Consider the following 18,818-nt stretch of genomic DNA (forward strand, 5'->3'; position numbering starts at 1 on the left):
CCTGAGCTTGCTTAGATACACAAATATGTTTCATTTTTGTTCTCTCTGAAGCTCATTTCCCTCTTGTTCATTGCAAGTTATCTTACAGAAAACAAACTAAACTTATTTTTTGTGCACATATGTATACACTGCTCAAACCTAAATGTGCAGATTTAATTTTTTTTTTCATGAAATGGTCGTAGTACCACTTTCTTATGCTCACAGTGAATGTACTGATTCATGCAATACGGCAGCAAATTTTGCCGGGACATCAAAGTATGACGGTGATGCCCTACGACGTCAAAGTTTGACGGTGAAACCTGGACAAATGGTTTTCTATTGCGGTCACTTTACCAGTTGAGCTAACCAGGAGGCTAGCAATCGGCACTGCAAGGGCGAATGAATCGACAACTTGAAGCCCAACACACTGAATATTGCAAATAATTTTTGAGGCAATTTAGGTATCAAGTTTAAGTGTTTTTCATCCCTTGCATTTAAGGGGCCCTGCAACGCTTTTCCAAGTAATCATCGAATGTCTTCATGAAAGGAGTTTATTGCCTCACGAATCGACTGGCACAAAAATTTTTAGAATCCTTCAAGTACGAGCGGAGTTACATGAATTTGTCGTACGCTTCAAGTGCTTTCTCTCTCCTGTCGTACCAGCGAGTGCGATGAAACTACGCGGGTGGGGGTGGGGGTTATGAAGAGGGGCAAGAAGCGTGGCGCCATCCCGCGGCGGCCGCGGTAACTATGCAGCTCACGATGCTCCAATCAGCCAATGGCCGTGGACTTCGGGTTTATGACATCATCTGTCGAGAGAAGAGGGAACGATTTCTAGCTGACTTTGAGAAATAATTGTAAATTCCAGGCCGCGTGCTGCGCTATAATGTTTGGCTCGCATGTTCTCAGGAGCCTCGGCCACCGATCTGCAGCGTTTTCTGACCATGCTGAAAAAGTGTTGTAGGGCCCTTTAATAGGCGTGATTGCTATAGGCATGAGAAACGTGCCAAAACAGCTTCGAAAATATGGGTCAGTACTGCACCGTATTACAATTCTCTGCGTCTTCGACGCTGCTGCTTCCACTGACAATAAAAGGCGCTAAAAAGCCAAATTTGCGCCCAGTTCTTTTAATTTGGCACAATAACGTTTCTGCACATGTCCTGTTTGTGTAAGGCAATTACACAGGCAAGGTGGAAAATTCTAATTGCGCGCACTACACCACCATTAACGTGTTTTCATTCAGTAGGCCACATAGCACCTAAATAATAAAGAAGTCACATGGTCCCTTATGCATTTGCCCGAGACGACTCGAAGGCGAAAGCCATATATTCTCCTTCTCCTCCTCTTTTTCTCCATCTTTTTCGCGGACGATTGTATTGATCCTGCCCCCATCCCCCGAAAGCTTTCTGCACCTAATGCGATTTTGCACTGCCTCCGTGACTTTGCACTGTCCACCTTTAACCAAGCGACGATGTCGTGCTGACGTCATATTGTGACGGCATGACGACGTAGCAAATTTTCGCGATCTGTGACGTCATCTCTGATCACGTGATACGTAATTTTGTACCTGTTTTGTACCAGTTCGTGCTGACGCCGACGGTCATATTTCGCTTTTCACGAGGTATATGAGGCTTTCGGCTTAATGATAAATCGATAAGTTCGTTCACGTCTAGCTGCGCTTTAAAGAGGCGCATCTGGATGTGAACTTTTCTGTACCTAAAGGGCTGTAGTACAGTCTGAACTACGCTATTCTAGGTTGATCTACTGGTTGATCTACTGGTTGATCTACTAACAGGAAAAGCACAGGCCGAAAATGCAGACCTGTCTGGTCGTGGCGTTTCTAAGCTCGCGCAGGAACCTTAGTAACTGCCGTGAGGTAGCAGATGCTGGCGCTTTCTGCAGCCATTCACTTGACTACCCTAGAAAAGCGTGCTCCATGCCGTACGCATGCACAGAGTGTGCATGTGTGAACACTTAGCTGGAAGTCAAGTGAGATCACAACCAGCTATCCCGTTTCCGAATGTGCGGCCGTGCTTCGTCTGAAGTTCGCTGCACAAGGACCACAGGACCGCTTGTTGGTGAGCGTAGACAGGGCATCGGCTAAGGTTTGGGGCGCTGCCGTACGGCCTCGGCGGGCTTTCCTTTGATCTTGGCGATCTTTCCGGCAGACTGCAGGATCCAGGGCACGAAAGTAGACACGCGAGTGTACACTCCCGGATATCCCGGCAGGCCGCACTGGACACCGAAGGACACGACGCCCACCACCTCCCACACGGTCTTGCCGTCTCGTTTCGCTCGCACTGCCAGTGGTCCACCCGAGTCGTGCTGTTTATAGAAGAGTTGAAGCAGTATGCATTAGCAGAGCCCTTTAACACTTTAAAGGATTATTGAAGGAAGGAGTATTTAAAGGATCCTGGCATTAGCTATGAGCCGGTTGACGTGCTCTTTGCAGGGTGCTGTTCTGACAGAATGGTGGCGCTTTGGGCTAGTTGGTAATAAAGCCCCTTGATCTAGGAAAGTAACGACACTCTCCTCCGCGCGCGAGTTTCCTCCTCGATTCTCCTCGCACGCCGCCGGCGCGCGCTGCGCACGGCACCATTTTTCGCCGGCGCTCCCGCGGGTGCGCCGCAGAAATCAACGGAGGCGCGTGATGTCGGGCCACTTTCGCGCCCCGGTGCTGTAGAAAACCTTGAAAAATGGTGATAACAAGATCGAGAACACTGAAATGAACGTTCAAAAAAATATTAGTTTCTTTGGAAAGCCGTGTAAATGGGGCATGCTAATTTAAAAAGAGCTTTATGCAGCGTTCCATCATGCAGACGTTTTTTTCTGCCACATGATAACATGCTTTACACTTACATCTGAAATAATTTAGCTTGCGTCATGTCCGCCTGTGTCTGGATTTTTTGTCTCTTTCCTGTGCGCGCATGTGCAACTCAGGTACTTACAGCGTCGCATCTTGAAATCACTTCGGGGATAATACCTTGTCCATCCATGTGTTATCTGACGTGAAAGTAGACTTGCGCGGTGGTCTCCAAACAGAACAAGACGCTTGCGCAGTGTCAGTACGATCAAGCGGCGCCAACAGCAACTCATCTGCCGCAATAACAGAAGCGCCGGAGAAAGATTTTTCAGAATAGTACTTTGGCGTTCGTGTCAAAGAAACTAGCACTCGGTTTACCTGTGAGAGGAGACATTCGGCACGAATGTGAAAACACATCGATGCGATTAATTTAGGTCGTGTTACATGAACAGAAAGAAGCTCTCCGAAAAACAGCAGAAGGGCGATTTTAAAGCATTTGCTATCAGAGCGAGAATTTTCGGCCTCTGCCTCGAAGCCGATATCGACAGCAAGCGAGCGCGATCAGTAGAACACCCCCTGCACGTCGTCTCCGCGAGAAAACCAAATTATGGTCGTCTCCCAGTTATGCTTGCGTGGCATCCAAATTCAAAAGCAAACTGACGAACTGAAAAAAAAAAAGCAACGTTAGCTATAGCTGGCGCTGCTCATGTACAATACCGTGGGCCTACATTCTCTCGTTTCATTCTTTCATTCATTTCATTTTTTCAGGGCCTGCATTCGTTGCATTTGTGTGGCTGAAGCGCATATCAAAGTAAGCTGGAAGAATAACGCCTTTACAAGCCGCTGTTCGAATTTTCAGTAAAACAGACAACGTATCCTACAAGAACGTTACAGCGCGTAAAAAGAAACGAACGGGCGAGTAGAGGCCACACGGATAAGCGCTGAATTGTACCTGAGGTTTATTTGGGAAAACACGCATATTAGTAGAGTCACAAATGCAAATCTGAGCAAGGAAAACAGGAAAGCAGAAACACGGCGCGGAAAAAAAACTGATCACTAAAGTGAGTCGTCATGTAGAAGACAACAAAGCAATACCGGTGTAACAGGGGCCCCTTTGATCGCGATCAGGGCCGTTCCAGATCTGGTGCTGCTACGCTGTCACTTATAATCGCGATCAGGCCCGATCGGGATCAAGATCAACGCGATCTGCTCATCGATATCTGGCTCCCAGATTGCAATTTGACTGACGTTTGCGCCAAACTCGATCCGGATTAGTTTGGCCCGAATAGCAGCGATGATTGTTGATCGCGATCAAGAAATCCGATCCGGACTGATTCTGATCGCGATCAAAACTACCCGTGTGACACCGGTATAAGAGATAATCTAGTTTTTCATTAGTGAACGGAAGACATGATAATGCAGGCGTGACCAAGACGAGCCATTTCGGTCGCGGCCTGCTAGATAACGGCTTACTTTCGCTATCAGAATGTTATTTGTTGTGCGTTGTGCTTGTGTGTTTCTTTTGTTCTTGCGACTGATCGCATTTGTGTCAATTTTTATGCGTGAATTCTCTCCCCCCCCCCCCCCCCCCCAAAATAAAACCCTCATTTGGGAACCAGCGCCAGTGTCATCTCTATTCGTCCATTCGTTTGTTTTTTTACACCAAACATTCACAATAAACGGAATCTAACAATCACGACAAGCGCGATCGAGAAGCTGTATCATCGCGCGTAATCGTTTGCAGCAGAAAGCACATCCTATAGCTGCGCACTTTAGACTGAATGAGAGTTGCCGCCGTGAGAGGTGATGGACTCTCAGCTGAATATTCAGCATATTGAGGACAATCCCATTTTTAATAATAACAATATCTGGGGTTTAACGTCCCAAAACCACGATATGATAATGAGAGACGCCGTAGTGGAGGGCTCCGGAAATTTCACCACCTGGGGTTCTTTAACGTGCACCTAAATCTAAGTACACGGGCCTCAGACATTTTCGCCTCCATCGAAAATGCAGCCGCCGCGGCCGGGATTCGATCCCGCGACCTTCGGGTCAGCAGTCGAGCGCCATAACCACTACACCACCGTGGCGGGGCGACAACCCCATTTTTAATAATAATATCTGGGGTTTAACGTCCCAAAACCACCATATGATTATGAGAGACGCCGTAGTGGAGGGCTCCGGAAATTTCGACCACCTGGGGTTCTTTAACGTGCACCTAAATCTAAGTACACGGGCCTCAGACATTTTCGCCTCCATCGAAAATGCAGCCGCCGCGGCCGGGATTCGATCCCGCGACCTTCGGGTCAGCAGTCGAGCGCCATAACCACTAGACCACCGTGGCGGGGCAACGCGCAAATAGCCTTTTTAAGCAATGCGCAAATAGCCTACGAAAAAAAGACGATGAGCAGGCCGGAACGATATTTAAAATGTAGCATTCGGCGATGCTTTGATACGAGCAATAGGACAGGACCTCGCAGAGAACGCTGTTCTTTGTAGGAACAAAGTTTCTTTGGCCGATGTTTTGCAGCCACTGCTTCTTGCGCCAGCCATCACGCTTACCATGGGGAATCGTAAAAAGTGCATAACCGTTTGCATTCTCATTGTGGCAGTTATAGGCGCAACAGCACGGCATAGCGCCCACACAAAGCACAGAAAACAAAGCGCGCGCAACGTTTGCTACGCGGAGCCCCGGCGTAAAATGGCGCGAGCGAAAAAGAAAAATACCAGCAAAACGCAAGATCCACGCGTCTCCAAGGGCAACGGCGAAGGAGACCAATCGTCAGCGCGGAAAAGCGGCGGAGAACGGGAGGACGCGAAAGGGGCGAGGAGGGAGAGAGGAGGACGCGCGCGCGGCGGCGAGTACACTGAATGGCGGTACTTTCCCAAGATCAAGGGGCTTTAGTTGGTAAGGGAATTAAGCGCGAAGAAAAAGACGACATGGACGAGGAAAGCCAAAGGTAAGCGCCGTTATGAACCAGGTCGACGTTGCAAATTTAACTTGTGAAACAAAGGAACATGGTTCAGCAAATCACTGCAAAATAATAAAGATTGGTGGATGGGGGGTGTGGGAAATTGCAATGCGTGGTGCCTGGAGATGTTATCAACTACGCTTCCAGGCGAAATGGTAAGCGATAGACGAAAAGAAGAAAAAATATTGCACACGCACACACTATCACATACACGCGTGAATTTGAAGAAATAGAAACTTGTCTGCGTATAAGAGCCTGTTGCGTGGTACGTAGTCCAACGTGGATGAGCTCTCAAGAGTAGGGGTGTGCGAATTCGAGTTTCGAATTCGAATCGAATAATACCCAATATATTAATTCGATTCGACTTTCGATTAATTCGACAGGACGAATATCTAAAACGTAACAAAGACCAATGGTGCAACTTAGCGCCGGAGTGGCTTAATCTAACGCTAACGTCGTTACACAGTAGGCTCTTGGTTCGAAATTTCATCGATATCCTGGTTTAAAAGCGAGCGCATGTTTATTTTAAAGGAGATTGTCATTTCAGCACGTAAAAAAAAAAAAAAAAAAAACACGTGAGAAAACCGCTCTTCACATGCATGAGAAACATGCTCTTCACAACTTCGTTTCCGAAACGAAGGCACGGGCTTCTTGCGTAGTTCGGTCGTGCACGCCGTAAGTGCCGTAAAACGTCCCGACTTTTGCCCGCGAAGCCCTTGGTGATTGGCTTCACTTGTGAAAACTTGTTCACGCTGAGAAGTCGCCACTGCCGCAACCACTTCTTTCTCCGTGGCCGCGACGCACCATTTGTCCAGAAACTCCCATCGTTCCAACGCGCAGTTAAAACGCGGCTATGAACGAGTGCCCTAAGATTTTTGGGCCCGGAGCACCCATGACGACGAAGCACAACATTACCGTTGTCAGGTGAGCCGTAAACACCGTAACATCACGGCGACAGAGCCCGAAGCCAGGTCATGTGGAACAGCTTGTGTTTCTGCATGAAATTTTGTAGTCTTTCAGTAGCAGTCACTCACCTCGAGGACATGAGCAAATTTCATTTCTTTGTGCTTTCTTTCAATTTTCAAGAACATCTTTTGTATTCGATTCGATATTTTTGGCCACTATTCCGCACTATTCGATTCGAATTCAATTCGAGATAAAAATTCACAATTCGCACACCCCTACTCAACAGCTGACGCAGCCACGTGACTCATACCACTTGGGCACGAGCAAGTTACGTAACGTAAGTATTGGATGGGAGAGGACACTTCCACACTTCTTTCGTTGTAATACTTTTACGCTTGGCGTTAGGTTTACGTACAGTGCTCACGGATCGAAACACGACATCAAAAATTTGAATATAACGACTAGTGATATGCCCATAGGCGTGCGCAAAGGGGGGGGCAGGGGGGGGGGGGCGGCCGCCCCCCTAATCACCTAAGAGGGAGGCGCAAAATCTGCCCCATACATTGCGGCGCCGCAGTCACCTAAGAGGAGGGGGGGGCGCAAAATCTGCCGTGTACATTGACTTAGTAGGGAGGGGGGCGCTGCGATGAACCTTCGCCCCCCCTGATGGGGAACCCTGCGCACGCCTATGGATATGCCCAACTGCTCGAGATAACCACGTCATGTCGCTACACATCTGGTCGCCGCCACTGAGCACTACATGTTCTGATTTTAAGGCGCGGTGGAAAATTTCCGTACTGCTAAATGGGATTCGTTTGCACGTCCTGCCCGTGTCAACCTTTCGTTATTCCCCGTTTATACATAGCGTAGAAAGTCTATATGTAAATTAAACTTTGATAAGGAGCCTACCTGGCACGCATCTACTCCACCTTCGGTGATGTTTCCTGCGCAGAGGAAGTCCTGGTCGACGCCGTGATGGAAGACGGTCTGGTAAGTTCCCAGCTTCTTGTACAGCTTGTCGCACTCCTCGTTGCTCACGATGGGCACGTCGGCTTCCTGAAGGTTTGTTTGTAGCTTCCCTCCTGTGCTTTCAAAGTTCAGCGAAACGCGCACACTGTAAGCTCGATATGCTTGAATATGTTCAGCCTAATCAATTTGTCCAAAACCTATAGAGGCTAGACGGAAACGTTTCTTAAGGAGCGTCAAGAACGCATCATGTAAGTCAGCTCCAGTGTGTACAACTTTCGTTAAGGTGCCGTATGTCATTCACTTTCGTAAGGAAGCACTGCAGCTGTTTCAAAGGATGCACATCATGAATTCGATGGACCACGTGCACAAAGTTATTGGTTCGCACGCGTGCCTGAGCCACCGGTAAAGTCGCAGTTTTTGTTCAACATTGTAAGTTTGTGTGCTTATTACACGTGTTGAAAAGAATAACAAACACTACACGCGATGCACGGTCCATAGTCGACGCACGTTAACTGCAACAGGCGCGCAGAGTGTCGAATCCTCGATAAGTCACTCTGCAATTACTTATTGTTAATTTGTGCTTTATTCAAACGCCGGAAAAAAATCACTAAACGTGTACACGTCGCCACAAAAAATTGGATCGGTCGAATTGGGATTGCCCTCTACAACGTAACGAAACACGCTTGGCCCTAAAATGAATATTGTAATTTTAGCAGCGGACCTGCTTATGCCAGCCGTGGGTTGTAATCCGCGAACAGAAAACTATCATCATCATGAACCGGCATGGACAAATCTATACAAATCTTCGTCCTGTTCTTCATCTTCTGCTTCGCTCCCAGAACACGTGCGCCGATTTATCCGGCGTGGGATGGAATAACTCTGATAGATCAGAGAACGAGTATAGAGAGCAGCTGACTTAATTCATAATTAACTAATTAAGCGCAATATAAAAAGTGCCCTAACCAGCACCACATGATGACAAACCATGTGACGTTGGTTTCACTCAGTTGCGGTTAACCAACTTTTATTTTTAAACGTTGGTTCTGGTCACGTGAAAGACCTTCGATATATATATATATATATATATATATATATATATATATATATATATATATATATATATATATATATATATATATATATATATATATATATATATATATATATATATATATATATATATATATATATATATATATATATATATATATATATAACGACAACGGACAGAGGCACGAGCGCCTTGTGTCCCTTGCCTTTTTTAACGCTAATTTATCTCATCGGCTACCACGATAACGTTTCAGTCTGTTCTTGCATATTTGCCGGCAGTGCTCGCCCGGCATGGCTTTTTTCGTCAGCTGTCTCGTTACAAAGGCCATACAGCCCAGCGCTGCAAACATGCATCACGGAGAACGTGGTCGGGAATCCCTAAGCGAGCGTAGAAGAGTAAGAAAAAAAAAGGTTCAGGTTTAACTCCTGTAAACCTATAGTTATCACGAGCGAAAGGCTGATGTTGTTCGTCTTGCTGAAAGATGGCGGCGGCTGCAGTAGCTTCGATTTTAGCGTACTTCCGCATTGGGCAAGCTTCTCTATAACGTGCTAATCTGGCCTCCTTTGCTCCGATTTTTCAGCAGGTAACTTTGCCTCTGCTTGAGATTTGGCAGCCTGCCGTCTAGCTACATCTACTGGATGATAGGATTCAGCATGTCGCTTGTGCTGAAGCGCGCGCACAGACGGCCTAACCGTCGCGCTGTCCCTGGCGAGACTAGGCGACCAAGCGCGGGTGAAGCTGCCGTTATTCGTTCGCCTGGTCACGTGGTACCGCAGCGGCGAGGCTCCGAGCGAGCGCAGGTGCGACGCCTGTCCGCAGCGATCACGGGGCGTGGCGTCACGCCTGCCACACTTGCGTTCCCTCGGCTCAAGGTCATTGCGACGCGATGAATGACCTTGAGAGGCATGGTGCAGTGGAGCTTTCGCTCTAATATTTTATACGCACCGAACCCGTTGTGTCCCCAGCCGAGGATGACGCCCTGGTGTGCGTCGGGCGCGCCCTCTTCGTCGGGGAGGCAGGCGGCCGGCATCTGGGACTCGCTCACACCTGCGTCCTTGTGCAGAAGCAGCAGCGCCACGTCGTTGTTCTGCTGCTTGCCGTTGTAGGCCGGGTGGATGTGGACCATCTTGACCTTGCGCTCCACCGTCTGAGTCATGGCGCCACGCACGCGGCTTTTGGATATATCCAGGCTGCCCATGCGCACGAAGAACTCCGTGTCGTTCCTGCGTCGATCGAGAAAACGTCATTCATTCGTAGGCAAAACAAAAGTCGCGAGACATCGTTAGCTGCCGATAAATTATACTTTAAATTATACGATAAATTATACATTATACTTCCAAGTTGTCAACCTTAATACAATATAATTTTGTTTGTTTAACGTCCCAAAACCACGATATGACTGAGAGACGCCGTAGTGGAGGGCTCAGGTAATTTCGACCACCCGGAGTTCTTTAACGGTGCACCTAAAGCTAAGTACACGGACCTCAAGCATTTTCGCCTCCATCGAAAATGCGGCCGCCGCAGCCGGGATTCGATCCCGCGAGCTGCGGGTCAGCAGTCGAGCACCATAACCACTAGACCACCGTGGCGGGTGTAATTCCCAAGCTTGTACGGTGCTCTGACTTTGCTATATAGTGTCCAGGCCGAAGTGAAGTGTTCCATTGAAGAGTGTTGATTCACCAGTGGGACGACTAGGTTCTGCCAGAAAGTCCTTTTTACGTAATGGAAGTGTTGATGTGTTGGGAAATATTCTGAAAAGAAGACATTAACTTACTATCAAAGCAAACCTCTCTTTAGTCGAAACCTCCCTGGCTTTGCACTGACCGTCGATACTACTAACTGGTGTTGCGGATGTTGTTTTGTCGAATGGCCCTCACACAGAACAACACTCTTTTAAGAATAAGCTTATATGGCCCCATTGTACAGCCTGCACAGATGAACCGGTGGCCGTTTCTCACGAAACCGCTGTTTGAAACGACAAACGGTACATAAATACACTCGCTGCAACAAGTTTACTCCTTTTGAAGCATAATACCTCAATTAAAACGAAGATTACTACGCCTTCTTCATTGGACATAACCGCGCGTCTATTGTGTCGGTTTCTTGACGAGCGAGGAGGCTGCCCATTTATGAGGTAGGGGCAAAAGTGTGGGAAAGCCAAGCCTTACTCCCCCAAAGTACGATCAGTCACGTTAATGCGATCTCTGGAGAAGCAAGCTCAAGAAAATTAAGGTACCGGTTCTTCCTGTCTTCCCCTTGATCAAGCGCTGCTAGCATCGAGACATTCAGTCACATCCCACTGAGAGGCCATGCTATACATACTATGAACGCAGGGTAGCTTATACTTACGCCTTGTAGAAGCAGTGCGCCGCCGAAAGAACCACCTGCTTCGTGATCAGAGCCCCGCCGCACCAGAAGTTATCCACCTTGATCTTGTCGCGGAACACCGCCACCTGTCGGAAGACGCGTCTATGAGCCACAAGTTCTGTCAGTGGATGTGGCTCGTAGAGCAAAGCGGTTCTACGCGAACCTATCTTTGTGACGTGCGCGGCCTTTCCTAGAGCGAACATAGCAATTACACGAGAAACGCAAAAATCGAAAGCCATGGCTCTGCACTAGTAGTTCGACTGAATCAGTCAGCCTGGAAACGAACAGATGCACCGATCGATCTCCTCTGCTTTATCTACCTACTCGCGTCATTCTTCATAACCTAGTCCTTCGTAACGCTTCATGAAGATGGCAACATGTGCGCTGGACATGTGTATTTTCATTCCCAATTTTATGAACATGTGTGTTTCAACATTTAAGGCGTCTGTCTGTCCCCGGTTAAAAGATAACCTGACCCTTGTCGTAGAAAGCGGTCGCCAAAGCTTGCTTTTCCACAATACGTCTTTGTGTGAGGAGAAGCTGTCATGTTTAAGTAATCCCATGAAATGCTTGCCAAAGTTAGCTTCTCCACATTGTGGTTCTTAGTGGGGTGAAGCTGTATTTAGTGTGTAGTTCCCAAATGTCTCGTCAAAGCCCGCGTCTCCGCAGTACGCTGTCCTTTATGAAAAGCCATTATTTTCTGACGTGGCTCCCCAAGGTGCTTGCTAAATCTTGCTTCTCCACATTGCGCGGCATATGCAGAGAAGCTGCGCACTATGAAAGCACCTCCACAAAGCATTCGTTAAAGAATGCTTCCTTACCATACGATATCGTTTGTAGAGAAGATGCACTTAATGCGTGGCTTCTTAAATAGTTTGCCAAAGATCGCTTCCTTTATTATGACATCGCAGAGGCGTCAAGTACATGAGAAAGGAGGTGGGGTGGGAGTAGGGGTGCGTTCAAATGGATGTATAAGACTAGTGACGCCCTCGGCACGGTAGTGTAGCCACTTACCACGAACGGGTACTCTCCGTGACTGCGGACGCTCCTTCCTCCGAGCACGTAATGAACTGGGAACCGTTTCTTGCCGTCTTTGCTGGGAGGATTCCGACCACATACTGGAAAGGTTTCAGTTATGGTGCAACGTTGACGTGTACTTACAGAGCCTTTTTCTATTCGCAACGCGAGTGCGGGACTGGCTCAAGGAAGTTATCGGTGTGTTTTCGCAGCTGCATTTACACTTGTTTCGGCGTGTGAAATGACGTTGTATATCACAGAAAGTGAGGATCGAAGTTATCTTTTCAATTATAAACAAGTAAGCGGTGCTGGATGCATGTGTGACATTACGAACTGCACATCTATTTTCTCGTATCTGGTCCCTTTTAGAGCACGAGAAGCGTAAGCAGTTCCCTGAAGTGCAGTTAGTTTTTGAGCGCAGTATTATTGTGCTAAGAAGTTAGTGGGAGACTACTGCCTTAGCAATACTCTCCCATTGTACTTGACGTCATAATGATCTGAGCAAAGTGTCATATTACGCCAACGGAACTGTCCTGTCGCCGGCAATCTTTCTCTTTAGGTCATTTTTCTGGCACGAGAAGCTTCACGTCTCACTAGTGTATTTGGTATTCCTTCTGTGCATCTTACTGCTACAGCTCAGCCTATTACATTCTTCTTCTGCATTTGTAATTGCCACATATCTGCTCCAACGACACAAAATAACGCTTTTTTACGCGAATAAGTGTTGTCACACTTAAGGTTAACGCTCGCACGACAATAAAACGCGTTGACAGATACACGAAATTCATAAACGTCGCTACTCACTCTTCATCGGAGTGCTTTTCTTCTTCTGCTATGAACTATCATGTCCCGTTAAGGGATGTCACTACTCTGTTTATATGGTGTCACCTTTTTAGCGCTTTAATTGAAAATAACGTAGAGAGCGCTCTGGCGCTTTGTTCTGAGCATACGGCGATCAGATGCGGAGGGCACGCCATGCATGCAGGAAGACGCACTGTCACGTGATTGCGTTTCCGGTTGTCTGTTTTAAACCAGTAGGCGTTGGGTTAGTTAAGAAAGACTAATTTTATCCGTGACACCCACTGTGCTTAAGTGTAGTGTTGGTCGAGAGATGAATCAATGGAATGAAATTGAATGAAGGTAGCGTTTCTATTATAACAGCGGATCCCCGATATTAGGCGACAGTTTAGACAAAAATAATCAGCGCTAGCCTACATTAGTCGGTGCTGGATAGTACGCTGGTAAGTACGGCAGTTCAATTTGCTCAGAAAGTATCGGTAATCATGATACCTTGGTACAGAAAGAGAGTGAAAAATGCCCACGAAGACATTAGAGAGCTTTAGTGACGGGTACCCCAAGCCGCTTGCGTCCATACGCTCTTGCGTTCCTTTGTACTCACAGCCACACCCTATAGTGGAATACAGAGTAACGCAAGGGCTTGCGTACGTAAACCCTTGCATTCCTTTGTGTTCTCCATGGGTGCGGCTGGCAGTACAAAGGGACGCAAGAGCGTGCCTACGCAAGGAGCACTAAAGCCCTCTATTGCGCCGAAAAGGGGCGAGTGAGGACGACTGCGTATACATAGCCTGTTCTCCTGGAGTACGGCCAACATGCGGTCCTTGTCGGCCGCCGAGCGCTGCGGTCTCGACTCCCGGCGGCAGCACACGTGGTCCTCGAGCACGCACGAGTCGGACCGCTCGCGACGGGCTTCCGGGCACGATGACTCGGGAACGCAGTTACCAGGCTGATCCGACGACGACGCCTCGCAGCTGTCCGAAGCAGCCAGCATAGGTGAAGCCTTTTTCACTGTTCGCAAACAAAGACCCCGGGATATTTTCTCTCTAACATACGTCTTAAACAACCCGTTAAGTTCGGCAAGCAAGGTACGTTGGAGGACCGCAGGTCATGTGTCAATGTAGGGCCATCCAGCTGCCTTGTGCTCTTTCCTTGAATTTAATTGTAAATGCAGTTCAGGTATAGCCGGACCTCTGTTCAGAATAAGAATGAAGGACGTAAGCACGGAGGATTACGTGTGTTTACTATTATTTCATACGTCGTTCCTTCCTCTTCCTCTATCTTATCTCAGATAACTTGGAGAGCATATCCTCGATATCATTGAGCATAGTCAGTTCCTATGAAAGAGATCGCGGCATCGTCGAGTGCACATGGTTCCTCTTTAACCGTGGAATGGTTCCAAATGTCCGCCGGTAGAGATTTCCCCTACCACGGCCGCTACATAAAAAAAAAAAACAGGTTTTTTATGTAGCGGCCGTGCCCCTACACTCCTTCCCCCTATCTCAGCAGTCAATAATGAAAGCTTGCCCGGTTATCGGGCACACCAACAAGCAGGAGTAGTTTTGGAGGTGGACAAGGAAAAGGGGGGATGGGGGTGCCAGACTTTTTTTTTATTTTATTATCTCCCCTTCAACAGCCATCTTCTGCGTATTACTGTTACGCGTTGAATAATGTATACCATGTGCCCGTCACAACCACATGGCTTCAAGCACGGGTCAAATCAGGCGTAGCCCCGAGTTGTATCATATATGCATGAGTGAAAGTGCACGTGGTGCAGCTGTGCGTTTTCTTGAATAAACTTGCGCTTGGTGGGCATACAAAGTAATTCTGCAAACAAAACAGAAAATGTCTCAACCATTGGTGGTAATCCAAACAGTCGTTTTTACTGAAAACTCCCTCGTTGTTGCGGACATAAAGGTTGATTTTCCTCCCTGTTGACACATAGGAATTACCGAGGTGGTGGTCACAATAACAACACAATCTGCGCATGCGTATGCCTTTATTTCTCTTTCAACAAAACAACAGCAGTAACAACAGGGTGCTTTTACAGTACGTTGTGTCTGAATTTCGACTCTATCGTCAGACATTTTGTAAAGACCTATATAGTTCATGGAAGTATCAAGCGTGACAACATTCAAACAGTCTGATACCGGCCCTGACGTAGTAAGTGAATGAAGACATCAATGTGTCGTATGGTATTTTTTCAACTGACCGTGTACGCGTATGCACGCGTAATGCATCGCAAGCCCTGAAAGCCGCGCATATATGCAGTTCCTCAGCAGGAGATAGCTAGCAGTTTGAACGCGTCTACCAATTTCTCGTGTCGTGGTCTTCGTCAGTGAAGACATGTATGCAAGATTGTCGTCGTCAAACACCTTTCGCCCGTGCGAAAAGTGCGACACGAAATCATGAAGCTCCGAAATCGTTCGTGCTCTGCATGAACAACGTCGGCACTTTTAGAAACATCGGCAGAAGTGTTCTCTGATTTGAAGCCGCGCCTTTCTAGATTTACTTTTACCTATATTGAGAAGGCGAAGAAACCCTTAGTTTCTGCTCTTAGCCTAACCCTCGTCGATGCGCGCCTCATCGGCGGATCGCGAGGAAATGGGAAAGCTCTGCCCAGAAAACAATGTGAGGAGAGGCTACAGCGCACGATGGTCCCGCTGCAGGTCGGCCAGCGCTGTCTTGTTCAGTTCTTCCCTCTCCTCGGGTCGATTAAGTGGATGTAGGAGTCGTTCTCTCCGGGCTCACACTCGTCGTCGCATGGCGCGCCGTCATCGGACCCCTCCCCTACGCACAAGGACAGAAATGCAGAGCAAAACGATTTGGCATCGAACCTTCCAATGTATAGCTCCTAATTCTGATAGGAGAGTCTCCTCTTTCTTTATAGTGAAGGTCAAATCTTGCGGAATGGCATGCAGTTTGCTTGTTTAGTAGTGAGCGGTTATGAGAGATAGCGGTGAATGTTAGTAAAGCACCCTGTTGTTACTTGCTGTTGATCGACGTTTGTCATTTCATACAGCAGCGGCACACGTGAAAAAAATGATCAGTCATAAAACATCGCTGAGCTAATTTACATTCGTGCTATTCTACCGAGCGTCAGTGTGCGTGATTAATGTGTTAGTTGGAGTAGCAAGAGGAGCTCGAAACGCGTGTTTTGAAGGGATACTTAAAGTGAAACAATGAATCGGTTTAGATTGATAAGGTGTACTTTGAGAACTATAATGTCGTTAATTCCACCATCATAGGTTCATTAATAGAGGAGAAAATCGAAGTGAAAGTTTCATTTTTAAATTTCGCGCAGAAATCTCCGCGTGTGACGTCACGAATTTCAAAATGTATTTTTCGTGTTTCGTCGACGTAGGCTCAACGAACTGTCCTGAAACTTTGTATATTAAGTCTGTGGCCCCCACAGAGCACGATGCACTTCATTTTTACTCATTAGGAGCTACGTAGGACCTAGCAAATGCCGTCATAATATATGACGTCACATCGTTTGGTGCGGGAATCGGAAGGTGGCGTCGCCACCCGTATTTTCCTCATGGGCATTTTGTCGCCTACCAAGCGTCTTCTCGCGGCAAGCGTGGTGATTTTGGAATGGTGTAAGAGTAATGAACTAACACGAAAAAAAAAAGTCTTTTTTCTCTTTAGTGTCCCTTTAAGACTGGTAGTGAAGAGTGTAACAAGAAGGGGAGAGCAAGCGGAGTGGGGGCGGGGTCAGGCTGTCGATTGTCCCAAAGCACGAAACATGCACCGTTACTCCACTGTGGTCGAGTTTTGAGCGATAGAGAGCACCGCGTTCGTTCTTAAGCAATGATTATATGTTTTCTATGGTCTCGAATGGGACGCCTCTATATGTGAAAAGGGATAAACCTTTGAACAGTTAGTCTTTTTTATAGTTATTTTTGGATCATGCGTGTTTAGTCACAGCGTTATCTTCTAATCAATTTGCAAGTTTTATTTCTGATTTATCGGGAGAGTATGTTTGTAACCACTGTAAGGGCATACATTAAGATAAGAATAAGTTCTCGGCCTGCAAAACACCTTTTCATTGTACTCCAGGAGAGTGAATTGGAAAGCAGTTAGAACAAATAAAAGATCCCGTGCGATAGGACCTGTATTCTAAGCCGCCCTTCAACTGCCCTGTGCACTATACCCGATTTATTACCTGGAGGATTGCTGCCGCCGCCCGGTGCTGGCCGCTTGCCTGGCTTGTTGGCTGGCGTTGGTGGGACCACTGGTCCTGACGGAACCACTGGTTTTGGCGGAACTACTGGTCCTGACGGATTCGTTGGTCTCGACGGATTCAATGGTCCTTCAGGAACGACTGGTACTGGAAATAGTACGAGAGGTGGTGTTTCGCTAGCAACGCATTAAACAGCATCAATGTAGGTCTATCGTGGATGAAATTGTCCTTGCACTGAGCTTTCTTTGCGAAAAATTAAGCTCATATAGTGAATACGCTTCTAATGTTACGTGCAAGGGCTATCGTGGGCTGTAGGATATTTGCTCGGCATTCGGTAACGTGGGGTTGCACTCGGAACTCGTTGTTATAGGACTTGAATAATTCGAGTTTACGGTGTACGGAATCACTAGACATTGTAATCTACACTTTCCTGTCGGGCTCGGTTCGATATATACGAAGCGAAGTGACGCCTTTTTCGTTTACGTAAAGCGTTTCTCACGAGCCGACCGTCATTTACTAATACATTGTTCGGGGTCGTGATTGGCCAGCGTTTTTGTTACTTTTTCTCTTTCTTTTTTTTTTGCGAATTGTCGCGCATGAACTACGTTGTGTCTTACGAAAAGCTTTCTTTTCGCGAGCCTGCGCAAGCGTGGCACTGCGTACTGCTGAACAGCAAAAAATAGGTCGCTATTTTCTGCCTCCCCCAGCGCTTAGCAGTGGACGGGCCATGTCGCTGGCCAGTGACATCATACCTGTTATCAGGTAAATGAGATCGCTCCCGATACCCGATAACATAGACCGGCAATTCTAAATTTTGCTCTTGCGTTAACTAAGCAGTTTTATTTTCCATAAACTCGAGACGAAAAGAAAACGAACGAAATTTCGATATCGGAAGGTGAGAGACCGCGATCGCTTTTACAGTCGCTTCAGTCAATTTTGAATTGCCAAGATGCCGTCGCGCCGAGACGCTTCGACTGTTACACCTTTTCGATTCCGGGGGAAACCGAGCACTTTCGAGGAGCGCATGACCGCGTTCGTCTCTCTCCGAGGCCGAGGACGCTTCGAACTTTCAAACGGGAAATCCCGCCGCACGGTCTATGTAGGGCGGCACGCAGTCGCAATTTTCGCTTTCTTCCTACGGAGACCTTCTGCGACGTGCATGACTACGTCGTGGCGCCCGGAGGCCTTTCGCCTTCGCGACCTTCACTAGAAAAAAAAAAAAAAAACAAAACAAAAAAAAAAAAAAACGTCCTGCGCTGGCAACTTTCTCTTCACCGCAGTGTGTGTGCGAGAGGGAATACTTCGCCTCACCCTCCGATACACCAAGGGGGAGTTTTTAAGAGTAATTACTTCCGCACTTAGCAATCATCGGGCGGCGGCGTCAACTTGTCGCGCGATTAGTTTCGCCTTGTGGCCACCACACTGAGCCGATGAGTTAACGCTTGCGCGGAGACGCGAGCCCGACGACGTCTTAAAAAATAAAAATAAAGCTACTATAAGTGAGCAGCAGAAGCGGAGTGACATGCACTGAGTGTAAACGTCGCAAGCCTGCGCGCCACGCGCATTTCAAGGGGAGGTCCGCGAGCCAGCCGTACCGATATCGTCACATTTGGCAGCGTGTTTCCTGACGTTCACTGATAAAAATAATGACGACTTTGCGCAATGTACGCCGTTGTTGCTCCGTTCTTTTCCTTGTGCAGTTTGCAATGGTGGCAGAATGATAAGGTGTACGGCTGTAGTGGCTACCTAATGAGCTGACTTTGCCATACGGCG

The 18,818-nt window shown here is 47.5% G+C and overlaps 2 protein-coding genes across 9 annotated transcripts in view; both read right to left on the reverse strand.

The window, feature by feature from the left end:
- Positions 1–10: 10 nt before the first annotated feature.
- Positions 11–13,867, reverse strand: LOC119381523 (clotting factor G beta subunit). Its single transcript, XM_049412291.1, has 6 exons — positions 13,646–13,867; positions 12,062–12,165; positions 11,030–11,133; positions 9,626–9,903; positions 7,570–7,742; positions 11–2,304 (listed from the first exon to the last, which is right to left on the reverse strand). Exons 1-6 carry the CDS (start codon positions 13,851–13,853, stop codon positions 2,080–2,082), a joined length of 1,092 nt encoding a protein of 363 aa, XP_049268248.1. The 5' UTR covers positions 13,854–13,867; the 3' UTR covers positions 11–2,079.
- Positions 13,868–14,841: 974 nt separating this feature from the next.
- The window catches only part of LOC119382685 (proline-rich proteoglycan 2-like), a 76,932-nt gene continuing 72,955 nt past the window's right edge, over positions 14,842–18,818 (reverse strand). For 7 of the 8 annotated variants that reach the window (XM_049412293.1, XM_049412295.1, XM_049412299.1 and 4 more), the window contains 2 exons: positions 17,028–17,192; positions 14,842–15,649 (listed from right to left, as the gene is read on the reverse strand). In XM_049412293.1, the coding sequence (XP_049268250.1) occupies positions 15,549–15,649; positions 17,028–17,192 (266 nt within the window). In that variant the 3' untranslated portion in view covers positions 14,842–15,548. The remainder of the gene's footprint in view (positions 15,650–17,027; positions 17,193–18,818) is intronic. The other variant, XM_049412294.1, reaches the window with a different exon arrangement.

Source organism: Rhipicephalus sanguineus, chromosome 2 (assembly GCF_013339695.2).
Source record: "Rhipicephalus sanguineus isolate Rsan-2018 chromosome 2, BIME_Rsan_1.4, whole genome shotgun sequence".
In the NCBI taxonomy this organism is placed as follows: Eukaryota; Metazoa; Arthropoda; class Arachnida; order Ixodida; family Ixodidae; genus Rhipicephalus; species Rhipicephalus sanguineus.